Below are 17,949 nucleotides of genomic sequence, written 5' to 3'. Positions count from 1 at the left end.
TTCGTAATATATTTTTAAATAGGGGTGTTAAAAAAATCGATTCGGCGATATATCGCGATACTACATTGCGCGATTCTCGAATCGATTCAATAGGCGGCTGAATCGATTTTTTTTTTTTTAATTTTTAATATTAATATTTTATTTTAATGCTGTTCAAACATGAAACAGATTACAACCTGTATAAGACTGAAATTTCAGATAAATAAATAATACATTTTCATATAAATCTTACACTCTACAAGCTTACTGATTAGTATTTTCTAAATTTGAACAAAAAAAAATCGCAACAATCGACTTATAAATTCGTATCGGGATTAATCGGTATCGAATCGAATCGTGACCTGTGAATCGTGATACGAATCGAATCGTCAGGTACTAGGCAATTCACACCCCTATTTTTAAACATGTTTGCTATTAATATTTTAAGTATTAAATATTTATACTTTACCAAATTTAGGTGATTTTTCTGCCCTTTTGTAATTATTTTACAATTGTGTTTTACTGTATAGACAGTGTATTTTCATGTTTTATATTGATTCATAATTATGTGAAAATTATTCAAATTTAATTTTGTTTACTCTCCCATATTTTTTTGTATTTTAGTTGTGATTTTTTTCTTCAATTTTGTGAAATATTTGTGAAAATATTGTTTTGTTTTTTTTTGTTTTTTTTAAATCTACTTTTTTTTTTTTTTTGCAGCTAGTAAGTGATTTTTGTCTCCACTTTGTTGAAGGGAGACATTAATAATTAAAAAAAATAAATAAATACATTTTTTGTGGTCATTTATTAGAACTGATGGTATGAACCTGACATTATCCCATTAGTAAAATGATCTGTCTTGTCGGTTTGCGCTCGCTCAGAGATGCGTAATCGAACCCCCTACGGTTGTTCAATCCAGATTATTTTGTCGCCCATTCAATCCAGTATCGTATTGCACGAGACTTTCAGTCAGTCCAATCAATGAACTTTCAAGTCAAGGCTTGATTGCACAGGAGTTATCCACTCAATCCGCCCATATACTTTCTTGCTACATCATCATTGATTTTAGAAAAAAAAAGTGTATTTATTATTTCCATATGGAGCACTTACAAAAAAGTCAATTCCTCAACATTGCATTCAATGAAGTCACTTGACATTCACGCACACGAGGACGGCTTCGAAACGGGATTTCTTGCCTTGCTCGACAATTTGCTAATCTAAATTGCATCACAGCCGGTGACCTGTGACAGGTCAATTACGCGTCCTTATCATGCTACGCTGTTGACGCACGTCTCGTATAAACAGTATTAATCTTGTTTACAGGTTGTTGGAGTACATTGCAGATTTGGTGTCAATGATAGTCCACCAGGACGGTAGCATATCCTGAAAATTTTTGTGAGTAGTCTTGTGTCAGTTGTGGGTGTCGGACTGCTGGGGCGTGCAGTTTTTGAGGCGGGAGCAGGTGGCCAGGCGGTTGCCCTCCCAGTAGCCGGCATCCTGGCCGTCGTGGCAACGGCACTTGGTGCACGAGTCCACCCAGACGGGCTCGCCGGCGGGAATCACACGGCTGCGGGACGAGTCCACGTAGCAGTTTGGACCTGGAGGGGGTAAAAATTGTCTATTATGCAAAGCAAGACTTGATTGGCCTTGACTTAACACACATAATGATAATTGGGTTAAAGGTGAGCATTTTCTACTCTTCTGATCAACAAAGAACAATTGTATAATGTGTAATAATATAATAGTAATAATAATATTTTTGCATTTTTAATATTTTTATTGGTTTTACTCATCACATTTAGTCAGTTTAATATATTGTAATGTGATTTTTTTGTTTGTTTGCATTAAACACTTTTTGTAGTATTTTACAAGTGATATGTACATTAAAAATGATATATTTATTTATTTATTTTTTTGCTTCCAACATTTTTTTTAAATAGTTTTTATGCTCCTGTCATTAATTTTGCATTTTTTTTTTAAATATCATATTTGTAATGATGAAGTGTTTTAGTATGTTAGCCTTTTTATTTAAACTATTTTTAAACTATCACTGTAATGTAGGTTTTCTTTTGTTGCTCATAATTGCTTTACAAAAGACATATTTTAAAACATTTAGTCATTTTTAAAATGCATTGTATTGCTATTTGTAGCGATGTAGGGATCTTTAGTTAACTTTTTTTTTTTTTTTTTTACAATTATTTTATAAGTGATACTTTTTTAAATCATTGCAGGAGGGATTAAGTGATATTTCCCCACCCACTTTTCTTTCCTATTTTCTTTAAATATTTTACAATTGACATATTTAATATATTCATGTTGTAATACGTATTTTAAGCCATTTAAAAAAATATTTCATAGTTATTTTACAATCAGTATTTCATTCATATATTGTCGCATTTTTGTCGTGATTTTTTTCCCCACTTTTGTTGACTATTTCTATAAATATTTGGTGCATATTTTAGACACTTTTAGACACTTGTAGTATTTTGTTTTTGGTCTTGTATACTCTTGACATAATGTCTCTTTTTTTTCTCTTTTCCGGCAGCGTGGATGCCCTGTGGCACCATGCTGCCTCCTACAGGTCATTCTAGGTACTACAACATATAATTACATGTGTTGTGTTTTGCTGGACATCTCAAGCACACCACAGTCCACCCCCCCCCCCCACCCACTTAACTCATTCACTCCCAGCCATTTTCACAGAAGCAGTCCCGTGCTATAAACGTGTGGAACCTATGAAAAGAAAGATTAAAGTATCTGCTTTCATCAGGAAAAAAAAAATGTTTCTATCTGTTTCCGTTTTGCAGCAATTAGCATTAGAAGAGAGCTAAGTTTCATCATTTTTCGCAAATCTATTTAAAATTGTAAGTAACTGAGCTTTTTTTCTACATGGCCCTGGTTGATCTCCTTTGCTCTGCTGCCACCTGCTGGCCGTTTGTGTAATAACTACCATTTATGCAACCGTTCTTTGCAGTTGAGAGGCTGCATCAAAGCCTTCTGTATGCTCTAGAATAAAAAAAAAAAAAAACACACACAAAAAACGTATAAATACATCTTTGGGACACTTAGAACATTAAAAAAACGTATTTATACGTTATTGGGAGTAAATGAGTTTGTCACTTTTTTTTTTTTTTTTTTTTTTTCTTTTTTTTTAATGTTTATGTGTGAGTGACCCGGCTTTCATGTGACTCTGTGTTGTTTCGAACTGCCGTGGACTCTCACCCTGCTGGCACTCGGGGCAGCACTTGCCGGGCTGGTACACGGGGTTGACGCACGGCGGAGGCCCGCAGTCGGCCACCAAACAGCGGGCGATGCCGTCACTGTCGCACGTGCACTGCTCACATTCGCTTGGCTAGGAAAAACAATAAAAAAAAAAAAATAAATAAAAAAAAGTGCAATAAACACTTGTACCTGATCCGTTTTCAGTGTAAATGAGTCAATATCACTTTTAAGGTGCTTTTGATATGTTGAAATGTTTCTGCCCCACAAAGTTCATATTCTTAAATTAATTTCATGTTCATTTAAGTTGATATTATGCCGTTGGAATGGAAATGCATAGTGGTCAAGCGCTCACACTTTTTCCCAATCCACAAGCGATTGAATTCACTGGACACTTCATTCAAGTGGAGGTGTACCTATTGAAGTGTCCACTTACTCCCACTTTCAATAGGGGGCGCCATTTGCTGTTAGGTTCAGGGTATGTGTAGTGTGCATGAAACGTAATCACATTTTTGTTTACGTCAGATGAGCATGAGCCTTAAATTAATAACTCTTATCGAGTGGAAAAAAATGTCTTAATGACATGAATTAGGTTGTAGGTGAATATGTACACTAACTTGACGTTAGGTAGCCATGAGCCAACTACACTTGTAGTTTTTTTTCCCACTTTGTCATTATCTTACACCTGACATTTATTTTTAATCTATATATTTTTAATGGTGTACCTTTAATATCATTGTAATAATTTACTGATTATTCTTTTAACTTTTTTTGTGTAAATTATTATACAAATACAGAACACATTTTCTATATTTTTCCTATTGTCATTTTAATTGGGTATTAATTTCTAGCAAGTTTTTTTAATTGTGTTTATTATTATTATTATTATTGTTAAATAATTTGACTATTTACATTTGTTTTGTGGGGATCATTTTAAGTGTATTAATTTGAAGCAATTGGGTGTTTTTGACACTTGTAAGATTTTTTTTGTTTTACTCTTGTTTTCTTTTAATGTATAATGTATATTTTAAAATATACTTTTAAATGGCATTGTATAAATTATTCTATCTTTTTAACCATATTTTAAATACAATTATTTTCATTTTTACAAATCGTTTTTCCTGATTTGTAATTTTTAATAGGGTATTAATTTCTAGCTATCAAGATTGTTTGTACTTCAGGTTAGCTGTTAGCTATTTTTTTATTTTTTTATTTTATTGTTTGTATGCTAGCTGTTTATTTTGATTTATTTATATTTTTAACAATTATTTAACATTTTTGAGGGGGTCATACTTAATACTATTAATTTGAAGTGATTATTTTTACTCTTCAAGTGGCAATTAATTGGCAATTTATTTGGCGGTATTAATTTTAATATTGTATTATTTTTACTGTTACCTTTTTTTCAGATAACTACTTTTGAAATCAGAAGCAAAGAAATAATAGTTAAATTATTGATCATGTTACTCAACTCACTGTAATAAGTGATAGAAAACGCATGTATGATATCTCAACGTTATTACCTATTACATTTTTTTTTTCTTTAATAGAAATTAATTGATGTGCTTAATTTGCTTTCACGGGCCACATAAAACAATGTAGTGGGCCAGATCTGGCCCCCGGGCCTTAAGTTTGACACCTGTATTGAGTTCAGTTGAATCAATTATTGATGTGTTAACTTTGATATTTAAGATGCAATTTGAAAAGGGTTGGGGGGGGGTCACACAAGCCGGTAGAGTCGATCAGGCTCCACCGGGGTCCTACCTGAAAGTTGTGCCCCAGCTCGTAGACCACCCCCCGGTACTCGCAGCCGATCCTCTCGCAGCGGGGGCAGCAGTCGCTGGGGTAGTGGCTCACATGGATGCACGCCGCCGGCAGGCTGGTGCACTCGGTGCGGGCACAGGCCGACCCTTCGGCGGTGCACTCACACTGGGTGCAGTGGTCCGAGTCCAGGAAGTACCACTCCCCCACGTAGTAGATGCTCCCGTTGGCCTCGCAGGTGCTCTCCGGCGGCTGCTGTTGCTCTTGCTGGCCGACCACCGAGAAGCCAAAGACGGCATGGACGCACAGAAGCACCGCTAACAGGAGCTGGCCCGACATGATTCTCAATCACAACACGGTGTGGCGAAAGTTGGGTGGGTGGATTTTTTTTTTTGTTCCTGCTTGGAATATTTGTCACATTATTGCTGAAACTTGTTGACTCTGTTCCAACTCTTTGCTCCAATCAAGACTGTCTGCTGTCTGGTGTGTTGTGAAGCTTCGGTGGAAAAGTGGGTGGAGACATTGAAGGAGAAACTATCCTCCCCCCAAGTACTACATTAATGTGCTTTTGTAAGAGATTTGTGAACAGTTTCAACACCCCCGTGTGCCGGACTACGACCTTATAGTGACATAATGAAAGTGACGGCAGCGCCTGACGTGAAATTAAAGAAGTCCAAATATGTGCGCCATGAAATCACCTGAAGTGAAGGCCGAGAGCGTGAGATCTCGCGATACTTCACCTCCCTTAGCAACTGACATGTTAGCCTTGGATACCAGCGGAGTTGTGCGAAGGGCAGATAGAGGGTGAGTGTCTTTTACTACTACATACTCTGTGGAAATTAAATGCACATTTTCCCTCCCAGAGTGTTTAAGTAATTGTATTTTGTTTGTGTCAAATTACGAACTGTACCTGTGGGCACGTCTCTAACGTCATGTTAGTCGTTCGCAATGCTACCCTGAATGCTAGCTGTCAGCAAGTGGAATAATATTCATTTATTTACTTCGTAATTAAAAGCACATATATTATTTCCCCACACCTGTTAAATTTACTACCGTATATTTTGAACATTAGTGTGGAAGTTTTTCCAATCACATGACATTTAGATCCAATTATTATTTTTCCAATGAACAATTCCGAACATCCGGGTATTTCTGATTTTTTTCGCAATGCAATGCTTCCTTTTACACGGTGTAAACAAAAGGCGGATTGTATTGCATTCCTGTGACTAGCATACGAAACCAGGCAGATTGTTACCGTAGGCGAACGAAATTTCATCACATTTTTAAAATCAAAATAATCCTCACAAATCAAATTGCAGTGACCCAAAGTCAAATGCTTTCAATGAGCGGACAGCTTCAATTTCACTGAGTAAGACCGCCATTTTGAATTGTGAGGTAAACCCGGAATTGTCCATGGTCATTTTGGAGCCTTGCATTAGTGGAAGCAGTGAAATAGTGTTTACTGTTTAGTATATCAGCCTCACATTTTTGAGGTTCTGGGTTCGTATCTAGGCTACAGTCTTCCTGTGTGGAGTTTGCATGTTCATCCCAAAACATAAAATGGATGGATGGATGTGAGTTAATGGAGAATGAGAAAAACATTCAATCAATTCAGTTTAACTATACTCTTGTATGTTGTAACATTAATTTTTGGTGTATTCTTCAGCCACGGACTGCCACCCATATGCAGTCTAGCAGCGGGAACCAGACTTGGTGCCCGGGTCCGTGTCTGTGGAGCTTGATTATTGAGCATGTCCCAAGGTCTGAGATGCCCAAGATTCACGCCACGCTGGGCCGCTCGCTGGTTGACATGTATACAGAGCTACACGCAGAGGTGATGTAGATATTTTCTTTCAAAATGTGCAATTCCACATGTAGGGAGACAATAGAATAGTACTCAATGGCATGTATTCCTTGTCCAAGAATAGTAAAACTACTCAGCATCTAAAAGCTGTTTGACGGTGAGGTCACCTGTGACTAGTGATGTAACGATGTCCAAATGTCACGATGTGATAATTAATTATCACAATATTGTGGGAGGTTAGTGATACAAAAAAAGATCACAACATTGTGAAACTAAAAAAAAAACACACACAATATTGTGCTTTTGTACATTACAGCAATACATATAACAACCTACAATCTCTAATAACACTTAATATTGAGGCACTTACTTGCTAATTGCAAGCACACATTGAGTTCCTCCACATATTGACTCGGTTCACAAGCACATTACATGTCATGTTTGTAAATGAGAATTAGTTCTCAAACATTTTTCCTGGTTAAATAAAGGTTAAATAATACAAAACAAAAAACAAACAAACAAAAACATGCACCTTCGTCTGACCATTAGCGTGGATTTTAAACATATAAGGGCCAAAACATGCCTTGTCAAAATTAAACTGCACTAAAAAAAACTAGCCACCAGAGGGTGCTAGAACTCCACAAATAGAAATCAACCTGACTTTTTTTTAACAGATGTGCTGCTTTTAATATTGTGACTTGACGACGAGAATATATTGTGGCATTTTTAATATCACAATATTGCTGATATTGTTCCAGTCTTATCTGTGACGTTGGTGAGAATAAGCAGTAGGCTATAGAAAATGTAGGGCTTCTATTGTATTGAACAGCCAGAGCCTTTCCTTTCTCGACATAAATTATGTTAAATCTCTATGGTTAAAAAAAACAAATTATTCATCCTCCTTTGAGAATATGTGTCTGTTTTTTAATAGGATTCATTCTCCGAGTGAATCAACTTTTACTCACCTCAGCAGTCCTAGCGGTTAAAGTAAAAGAAAAAAAAAAACTTTAGTTTTGCAAGAAGCTTCGCTGAGCCGCTTAGACTCAGCAATTACAATTCCCAGACTGCCTAATAAAAGCCAAACTGGGTTAAAAGTGGCACCGCCGTCCAAATGTTAGCCAGCTAGACATCAATATTTACACAAGGGCCCGCTGAACTCTACCTCAGCTCTGGCTTATTGACCCCACTCAAGACAGATTTGCTGTACTGTTGACAAGTCCTGATATAAGCGGGATCAGGGTCACTTTTGGAGGGTGGATCAAAGGAAAATACTTCCTTTTACTTTGAGGAAGCGGGAATAAGAAATTGTTAGAGCTGGGGCGGGGAACCTGCGAAAGCGTTTGATCCGGCCACCCATGAAAGTCTAAAAACAAATCATACCTCAGATAAATTGTTATAAAACGTCCAAAAGAATCAAAGCCACAAATGCGTATAAGACACTCCTTTCCAAAAGTATTGGAACAGTGAGGACAATTGCTTTATTGTTGCTGAAAGCAATTGGGTTTGAAGTAAAAATAGGAATATTTTACAAATTACAAGCAAAGCAAAATTTGGTACAAGTATTGTGACGTGACTGGCCTATAAATTCAAACATTAAATTGCCCCCTGTCAGAATTTGGCTACATTAATACAAATGTTAATAATACAGGAGGTCCTCCTCAGACATAAGTTGACGTCGACTAGTTGCTGATGATGTAATTCATATTTTTTCCGTACTGTACTATGCACACAAAAATAATGCAGGGTTGTTTACTTAACCCACTCGCTGGGTCGTGAATTTTGAGCAGATTGGGTAACTTTTGCCTACGGTTGAGTTGGGCATGGGACGATTACCGCTTTGACGGTTTACCGTAGTTTTAAAATGTCACAGTTTCAATAACTGCTTTATACTGTCTGTGAGTGGAAATGAGCTCTTCTTTTTTTTGAGGTGACTCAGAAGTTAAGTAAACGAGTTGCCTCTTTGAAGTAAATTTTCTCTTTCTCAGTGAGCACAAAGGGGAGGGGTGAGCAGTTATGTACGGACAGAAGAGATAGCAAGGTGAAAGAGACACTACAACCATGTATGCCTCTTCTACTGATTGTGTATTGTCATAAAAAATAATAATAATAAAAAAACATGGTGCCAGCGTGTACTAGTTAGCTTCAAGGACAACATGAGTAGCCTGCGGCTATGTTTTAAAAATGGCACAGGAGTGATGGGACACTGTGACTTACTAAGAAGTATCAAAATAAAAGAAGAATGTTAACATAAATTTATTTATTAATTCAAACTTAATATGATGCATGTTTTATTTTTTTTCCTGTAACAACATTATATATTTTGTTTAAAAATAAAAAGGAAAAAAAATGCTGTTTTTTTTTTAACCCAAATATTTCAATAAAGGTAATTTTAGAGCTGGAATTTTAATACCATGACACTGCGATATCTTTGTTCACCGTTATCAGAATATCATCCCATGCCTAGTTGGGTTCATTATTTATGACAAAGCAGATCGGGTTGAAGATTGGATTTAGGTGAGCTGAAGCTGGTTGCAATTTTATACAGTTTAGTTGTGTTTTGAAATTGAAGGAAATTTAACACAACTTTTCCTGGAAAACGTAGGTGGCGACGGAATGTTGACCTCACGTGATGGGGTCAAATTCTCAACCCAATCAATGCATTAGGTATAAATAACTGAACTCAATTCCTTTTGGACCTAGTGCTGGGTTAGCTGTTCCTCCAAGTTTGGGTTACTGATGATGACACAGTAGTTCAAATCTATGTCCTGAAAAAAAATTAAAATGTCATCTCCCCATCTCTTTATGTGGCATAAAAATAAAAAAAAAGATCTCATTGCAAACACTAGACATGTTTTGTGTGTCTCTTGGTGTCTTTTGTTTGTTTTTGTTTTTGTTTTATTCTACATTTGTGCTTTCTGCCATCCGCTCGCCTCCATCTGTTGTTGATGAATGTCTCTCGGCAGTCAGTGCAACTGGACTGGAAAAACGACCACTGACAAATAAACAACAAAGAAATAAATAAAGCCGACTAGGGCTGACATTGGCATACAGTTGCAAGCTACATATGTATAAGAACTAAAACAAACACTAAAACTAATAAAAACTAAACTAAAATATTTTATTTACGAGTTAAAGCTAACTGAATTTAAAAAGCATAAGTCAAAACAAAATAAAAACTACCTCATGAAAAATTCAAATCTCTTATTTCCCTGGCACACACATATATGCGCACACACTTTTTTTCACATCCGCATTTGTGTTCAAGAATTCATGTAGCCAAGTCTTATCAAGAACGGAGGATTAGCCGGGTTTACGCCGTCATGCCACCCCCCCGACTCGCTGAGCCTCTCTCTGCATGTTTGTGTGTGCGCGTATGATTTGCATATGAACCGATTGCCTCTGTATCCTTCTAATTTGATTTCTGTTCTCCAGGCCTCTAATCGTCGCCAATTATCTTCTTTTGCATGTGAAAGGCCATTAAAGTTGATGACATAATTGAGGACCTAATATGCCCTTGATTGCGTATGTGCGCGTGCGTTTGTGTGGCACAGTAAATGTGAGGTGATGCTGGCTCAGTAAATTTGGTTTCCCAGTCAGGGCCAAGAACAACCTGCCAGTTTTGAGGGTTTGAATCTCATCTTAGGCTTTTGCATGTTCTTGCGAATATTGCAGAAAACAAAACAAAAAAACATTCAAATCAAATCAATTCTACAAATGTTTGATAGTGACAGCATTAAAACATGATTTAAACGTAACTTGAGCAAATGTGCTATTTCAGAAGTGTGTATCAAACTGGTAGCCCTTTTTTGCATGAATCAGTAGCCAAGAAGTAGCTAGCAATTTCAAAAATGTTGGTTCTACATTAACAATGAATGTGAATCCCCGTTCTTCGCATACTGTGAAAGTCTACACACCCCTCTTTAAATGCCAGTTTCTGGTGATATTAGAAGTGTAACCACTAATATGACTTGATAGCCAATATCCCATACACGCCCGTGCAAGCTGTTGAAGTCACAGGGCAGCCATCTTGCTCCTCCCATCTCGCGAGCAGACGACTGTATACGGTATATGCACAGATAAGACATATACAGCTTGTGGGTAGTTAGTAGGGATGTAACGATATCCAAACATCACGATACGATATTATCACGATATGAAGGTCGCGATACGATAATTATCACGATATTGTGGGGGTGTTGTCGATATTTAAAAAAGATCACAATATAGTAAAAACAAAAGCTCATACTAAAAAAAGCACAATATTGTGGTTTTGTACATAACAACAATGCATATAAACCACCTACAATCTCTAATAACAATATTGAGGCACTTAATTTCTAATGCAAGCACACATTGATCGCTTCACAAGCAAATTAGTTTCCCTTGCATCTGCCAATTAGCATAGATTTTAAACATAGAAGGCCAAAACATCCCTAATGAAAATTAAATTACACTGATAAACTAGCCACTAGAGGGTGCTAGAACTGCACAAATGGAAATCAACCTGACTTTTTTTTTTAACAGATGTGTTCCTTTTGAATATTGTGAACATGACAACGACGATATTGTGGCAGTTTTAATATCACGATATCACGATAAACGGTTTGAACTGGAAGATTCAATACATCTCTGCTACCATTTTAAAGTGCCTGTGAATGAGCCCCAAATCGAGTTATTTTTAATTATTTCCTTAAATATCACAAAAACCTATCATTTAAACACAGATGTGCACTTTTACTATCAAGTTTATGAAAATCCACATCCCAACAATCCAAAATCCAAATCACAACCCACCCAGATCGTGTGGTAGCGACCCACTAGTTGAAAATTGCTGCTTTTGAAGCACTAGTGGCTAGTCCATCTGCCTGAGGATTCGGGTTCAAATCTCAAGTTTGCATTATGATGTTCATTAGAGACTCTTAGCGTAGGTGTGAATGTGACTGATCAGTCCAAGGTGTGCCCTGGGATAGACTCCAGCTCACCCGCCACTCTAATGAGGACAAACAGTCTATGAGAAACGGATTTGCGGATGCTCTGTCCTTGACTGTTTCTACTGCAGCCTTGTAACGAATCCCATGCTTCCATCCACCCAAATGAAAATTATTGAGCGGCTCCTAAATTCCTCAGCGCCATCAAGGTCTACATTCTTCCTGCAGCGAACAAAAATAAACCCTCCATGTATTCACAAACAATTTAGTTTTTTTTTTCCACAGTGCTCCCTTTTTAAAAATAGCTCCTGCGTGTGATGAACTGTTTTACTGCGGAAGGAAGGAACCAAAGTCCACTTGTCAGCCTTTGAGCCGTGAAGCCTTAACATAAACACTCCGGTCGACAGCCAAGGGCCCACAAAGGAAGCCGCACTAAATGGCTGTGTGCTGTCAATGCTGAACACACACACACACACATACATAAAAAAAACATGTTTCCTTCTCCTCTGGTATTTTCCTTCGAAGACAAATTTTTACGGAAAGGGGTCAGACATGATTGACAAGCAGCAGGTGTGAAGCGTGTTAATGGTAGCCACACACACATGGACAACATTTCTTTCTTCATTTTCCCCTCATTATTTATTTCCAAAGTACACTTCAAGAGTTTTCATTGTAATTTCCAGTGACAGTTTTGAGCAGATTTAAGTGTAGGAAGATTTTAAGTGTGGTGCACACTTACCAATAATACAGGTCAACACAATTTTACATTTTGTAATCAGAGATGCAAGGCGACTTTTCTAGATCATTATTTTGCACTGGTTCAGAATCTGCCCTCGGTTTTCTCGAGCACATCAGGTTTTCATTGCTAGTGTTGCAGTCAAGATCACACCACCCGAGACCAAGACATCATTGAGACTAGAGCGTGCCAAGACCAAGACAAGAGGTTAGAGACCAAGAAAAGGCCAAGAGTTTTGGAGATCAAGATCGAGACAAAGACTTTTGGGGGTCAACACTGAGATAAGACCAAGACATTTGGAGGTCGAGACCAAGCCCAGACCAAGACTGTTAGTTGTCGAGAGCGAGACAAGACCAATACTTTTCAAGGTCAGACTCAAAGCCCAGTCTTATTGGAGGTCGAGATTGAGACAAAACCAAGACTGTTGGTGGTCAAGACCAAGACAAGACCCAGCCTTTTGGAGGTCAAAACCAAGACAAGATCCAGACTGATGGAGGTTGAGACCGAGACAGGACCTAAGACTTTTGGAGGTTGAGACTGAGACAAGACCCAAGACTGTTGGAGGTTGAGACCAAGACAAGACCAGGACATTTTTAGGTCGAGACCAGGACCTAGACAAGATTCAGACTTGTGGAGGTCGAGACCAAGACAAGACCAAGACCTTTGGAGGTCGAGACCAACAAAAGGCCAAGACTTTTGGAGGTTGAGACCGAGACAAGACCAAGACTTTTGGAGGTTAAGACGGAGACGAGATCCGGACATTTGGAGGTCGAGACCAATACCTAGACAAGATTCAGACTTGTGGAGGTTACCTTAGATAAGACCAAGAATTTAGGAGGTTGAGACCGGGAAAAGACCCAGTCTTTTGGCGGTTGAAACCAAGAGAAGACCCAGTCTTTTGGAAGTCAAAACCAAGACAAGACCCAGACTTCTGGAGGTCGAGACCAAGAAAAGACCAAGACTTTTAGTGCTCAACACCGAGACAAGAACAAGATCTTTGGTGGTAGAGACCGAGACAAGATCCAGACATGTGGAGGTTGCGACCAAGACAAGATCCAGACATTTGGAGATTGAGACCGAGATAAGACCAGGACATTTGGAGGTAGAGACTAAGACCTAGACAAGATCCAGACTTCTGGAGGTTGAGACCGAGACAAGACCGAGACTTTTGGAGGTTAAGAGGGAGACAAGATCCGGACATTTGGAGGTCGAGACCAATACCTAGACAAGATTCAGACTTGTGGAGGTTGAGACTAAGATAAGACCAAGACTTTAGGAGGTTGAGACCGAGAAAAGACCCAGTCTTTTGGCGGTTGAAACCGAGACAAGACCCAGTCTTTTGGAAGTCAAAACCAAGACAAGACCCAGACTTCTGGAGGTCGAGACCAAGAAAAGACCAAGACTTTAGTGCTCAACACCGAGACAAGAACAAGATCTTTGGTGGTAGAGACCGAGACAAGATCCAGATATGTGGAGGTAGAGACCGAGACAAGATCCAGACATTTGGAGATTGAGACCTAGACAAGATCGAGACATTTGGAGGTTGACACCGAGATAAGACCAGGACATTTGGAGGTAGAGACTAAGACCTAGACAAGATCCAGACTTCTAGAGGTCGAGACAGAGACAAGACCGAGACTTTTGGAGGTCGAGACCGAGACATAACCAAGATTGCATATATCAAAGAAAATTACCCCCCCCCCCCAAAAAAACAAAAACAAAAAAAAACTAAATGACCAATATGTTTTTTTTTCATTACATTTAGAAGAAAAACAAATTCTCCTATGTTGTTTTGAAACCAATCTCAAATCTAAGCAAGTTGTGATATTTTCCGGGGGAGCTGAGTCTCCATCCTCGTCTTCATCCCCTCCCTGTGTGCAGGGGGCGTGGCACTCCAGGTGACACTGGCAAGGCAGCGCAGCACCTGCATTCTGCGTTTCTCACTGATCACAGTAGTACTGGCCTGGTCTCGATCAAAAATCCCTAATCCGCCCTGTGCGAGACCGAGACAAAACCAAGTAAAAATGCCTTTGATTCCGGGACGAAACCTAGACACGTAAAAAGTGGCCTCGAGAACAAGACTGATTTTGACAACTACAACACTAGTCATATACCTATAAATTACTATGCATGGTAAAATACGTACGCTTTTTACGTTTTAAAAATAAAAAATATCACAAAAACCTGATTCTAAAAATTGATTTTATACCATATCTTTTCTATCATATTTAGACACAAATAAAGCAATCTCTGATTAAAATTTGCATTTTTTTATTTTTTATTTTATTTATTTATTTATTTTTTATCAAAGTCAGCCAAAGCTTGCTTATTGGATGTCTCTAAAAGATTATCCTGACTGATCATTCTGTGGTGTGTGGGTTTGTGTTAAGACTGATTTATTTTTATTTTTATTTATTTATTTTACTTCTCTGAAAATGGTCGGGCCGACAATCGTAAATGTTAAATCTATGATTGTGCCAATTGATGTCCCCCCCCCCTCCCGTGCTCATCCTCACTTTGTGTTCTCACAGGCAGTCATGTGGCACAAGATATGGCAGGACAGCCAGCAGGCAGAGGTCCCGATCTCCCGATCGAGGGGCCCCTTGGCCGACCCGCCGGTGATCAAGGAGCTGGTGAGGGCCGAGGTCAAGATGCTGCTGGAGAATCTCCAAGAGAAATTCCTCAAGGAGGGAAGGTCGGTGCACGTTGTCACTCACAAGCTGTCTTGTTTTTACCATAAATGGTGGGGATTTTTTTTTTTTTTTTTTTTAGGTTTATGATTGATTTTTTTTTATGTGTAACAATTTATTTGTTTACTCTGGTAACATTATAAAGGTGGATTCGAATGATGCCAGGAGACATCTATTATTCATGAATCCTGAAGGTTCACTCTACATCTCTTGGGTCAGAAAAAATGTCTGTCAGTAAAAATTGAACTTTATTAAATTCATCAAGGACGCAATTTATTCATACACAGCCCACATTTTTAATTTGCTGTTCTTTGTAGAATGTTGTTAGACGTTAATTGATGTAATTTACCACGTTTGGCTATTAAAATTAGAATCGCAGTGACCAAACCCTGGTAGAAGGCTGGGTTGTTATTACTATGTTATTACTATGTTATTACTATGATACTACAGAACCGACTGATTAAATGGCCAGCTGATTTAAAATTGTCAAAAATTTGCGTTCTCCCACTCCCCCCCCCCCATTTTTTTTATAATGATGTTGAAACTTTCCCTACCCCCCCAAAAATCCTCAAAAAAATCTGCCAATATTTCTCTTTCGTGTACAGTTGTAAAACAGCCAAATGTTCTGCGTGTAATTCATATCTTTGTTATAAGTGTTAAATAAAATATATAATTTTTTTTACCTATTATGTATCTTTGTTAATTAATCGGCTGATTAATTGGGTATTGGAATTTTTATTTTTCCAAATATCAGAATCAGTATCGACATAAAAAAATCCATATTGGAATTTGGTTTAGTCCTAATCATTCCCAACCTAATTCAGACCTCTTCAAAATAGCCCACTGATTTGTTCGTCGCCTATTTGGGCTGTTTTGGGTCATTTATCCTGTTTTTAGGTGACCTGTGGCTGAGAAACATTTCACCTCCACAATGCCTTGATAGTTTTGAGACGACATCGTACCCTGCGCATCAAAGCATCCCTTGAATGTTTCACCGAAGATAGACTTCCTTTGAATGCTTCATTTTTGCAACGGTCAACTTAAGAGTTGAGAATTGGTGTGACTTAGAAAAAAATAAAATAAAATAAAAAAAAGCAGTCCAAAAAAAGATGTTCTCCATTTGTAGCTGTGTCAGTTATTTGTTTTGGCAGATTTCATCCTCGCCACAAGTTATTTCAGTGACCACTGTGAATTTTTCAGCAGCATTATAGCGCGTATGGCCCCCTGGTAGGAAAAAGCTTCCCCAACCATGTGTTAAATCTGAGGATGATTGATAGATAGCAACTAAGTAAAAATGGACACAAAGTGAAGGCAAGTCATCCTTTTTGTGTGCTTGTAATTTGTCTTCCCACCACGTCTTGCTTTGTCCCAACAGCTGGAATACAAGAGGACGGACGATAAGCAAACCCCCCCCACCGCTCTCGCATCCTCAATGCACATTTTCCCTCCAACAAAGACGTCCATAAAAACGCTATATTTTGCTCCCTTGTCAGTTCCAAACGAGATGGAAAGTGCATGAACAAAGGTTTGGGGAGCAGTACAATAAGTCACTTCAAGCAGAGAAAAGCGCTTGATTTTAGAGGCCCCTCTTATCGCCGTGTTACGTTATTGGATTGAATATATGAGCATGCGCTAAGTGGCCGGTTAAAAACAACTTAAAAAAAAAAACGCGTCCTGCTGTGATAAGTGAAGAAACATTGAGTAATCTGGGCGTTTGATGCAGCTTTTTAAGTGCTCTCGGTGACATCGTTGGTACTCTGGGTCTATTTTTTTTTCGTTCTTTTTTTTATGAAGGGAAAGTTATCAGCGTTATAAAAATCTAAGGAGCGGTTATAAAACATCCTAATTGCTGTTTGCGTTTTAATTTCTCACGCTAATATCAGGGCATTTGACGGGCAAGTACTTTTTGGCAATCAAATGACATTTATTGGAAAACATGGACGAGTCGTAAACGTTGCTTTGTGCGTGTTTGTTTGCTCGTGCGTGTTCGTAATTCTCCTGGCAACTGAAGTTGTTGCTGGCAGGAATGTTGCCCTGCGTAACCTCCGACAAGATTGTTCTCTCTGTCCCCTTTTCTCATTTTGTGACTATTTATTGCCTGTCAATATACCGACTTCCTTCCTATTGTTTTTTGTTTTTTTGTTTTGCTTTTTTACTGTGTCCATTCGTCATTAAAAATGAGGACAAAACTAACGAAATAACTAAAATTAAGCTTGAAAAAAAAACAGTTTTTTAACTAAATAAAAATGCTTTAAAAAACAAAAACTAACTGAAACTACATTTTGTGTTAAAAAAAATACTTAAAATTATAGCAAAAATGTCCTTCCTTTTTGTTTTTGGCAATTAATTTATTACATTAGCCTTTAAATGTATTTATGACTAGGGATGCACGATAATATCGGTGGCCGATAAATATCGGCAGATAAACAGATAAACCAGATCATAGAGAAATCTGCCAATAATTATCAGCAATTTGATTTCATACAGATAAACCAGATAATAAAGAAATCCAGCAATAATTATAGACATGCCACGTTGGTCCATCTGTTGTGGTTGTGGCTCATATCAATCAAATTTAGCTTCTTGGTGCTTTACATGCATTCAAACATTGTGCAAAGTTTATACAATGTTTCAGTGTATTTGTTAGACTTATAGTAGTACTCGAAAGCATATTTGTATTCAAATTAATTGAGCAAACAATTATCTCCTTACTTATCGGTTATCGACATCGGCACCTCTAAATTATTGGTTTATCGGTATCGGTTGAGAATAGCATTATCGTGTATCCCTATTTATGACGGTATTTACTTGTATACTCTTAAAATGTTTGTT

The 17,949-nt window shown here is 37.9% G+C and overlaps 2 protein-coding genes across 4 annotated transcripts in view; one reads left to right on the top strand and one right to left on the bottom strand.

Moving 5' to 3' along the window:
- Positions 1-865: 865 nt before the first annotated feature.
- Positions 866-5,723, bottom strand: LOC144016243 (von Willebrand factor C domain-containing protein 2-like). The gene is made up of 3 exons (XM_077517118.1): positions 4,963-5,723; positions 3,202-3,331; positions 866-1,577 (listed from the first exon to the last, which is right to left on the bottom strand). Exons 1-3 carry the CDS (start codon positions 5,296-5,298, stop codon positions 1,390-1,392), a joined length of 654 nt encoding a protein of 217 aa, XP_077373244.1. The 5' UTR covers positions 5,299-5,723; the 3' UTR covers positions 866-1,389.
- ccdc24 (coiled-coil domain containing 24) overlaps positions 4,946-17,949 on the top strand; it is a 23,368-nt gene continuing 10,364 nt past the window's right edge. Inside the window, exons 1-3 of one of the 3 annotated variants that reach the window (XM_077517098.1) lie at positions 4,946-5,763; positions 6,626-6,793; positions 14,959-15,122. In XM_077517098.1, the coding sequence (XP_077373224.1) occupies positions 6,644-6,793; positions 14,959-15,122 (314 nt within the window). In that variant the 5' untranslated portion in view covers positions 4,946-5,763; positions 6,626-6,643. Of the gene's footprint in view, positions 5,764-5,821; positions 6,534-6,625; positions 6,794-14,958; positions 15,123-17,949 lie in introns of those variants that run through there. The other 2 variants (XM_077517106.1, XM_077517091.1) reach the window with 2 other exon arrangements.

This window comes from Festucalex cinctus, chromosome 1 (assembly GCF_051991245.1).
Source record: "Festucalex cinctus isolate MCC-2025b chromosome 1, RoL_Fcin_1.0, whole genome shotgun sequence".
Taxonomy (NCBI): Eukaryota; Metazoa; Chordata; class Actinopteri; order Syngnathiformes; family Syngnathidae; genus Festucalex; species Festucalex cinctus.
This window is presented reverse-complemented; position numbering and strand designations above follow the sequence as displayed.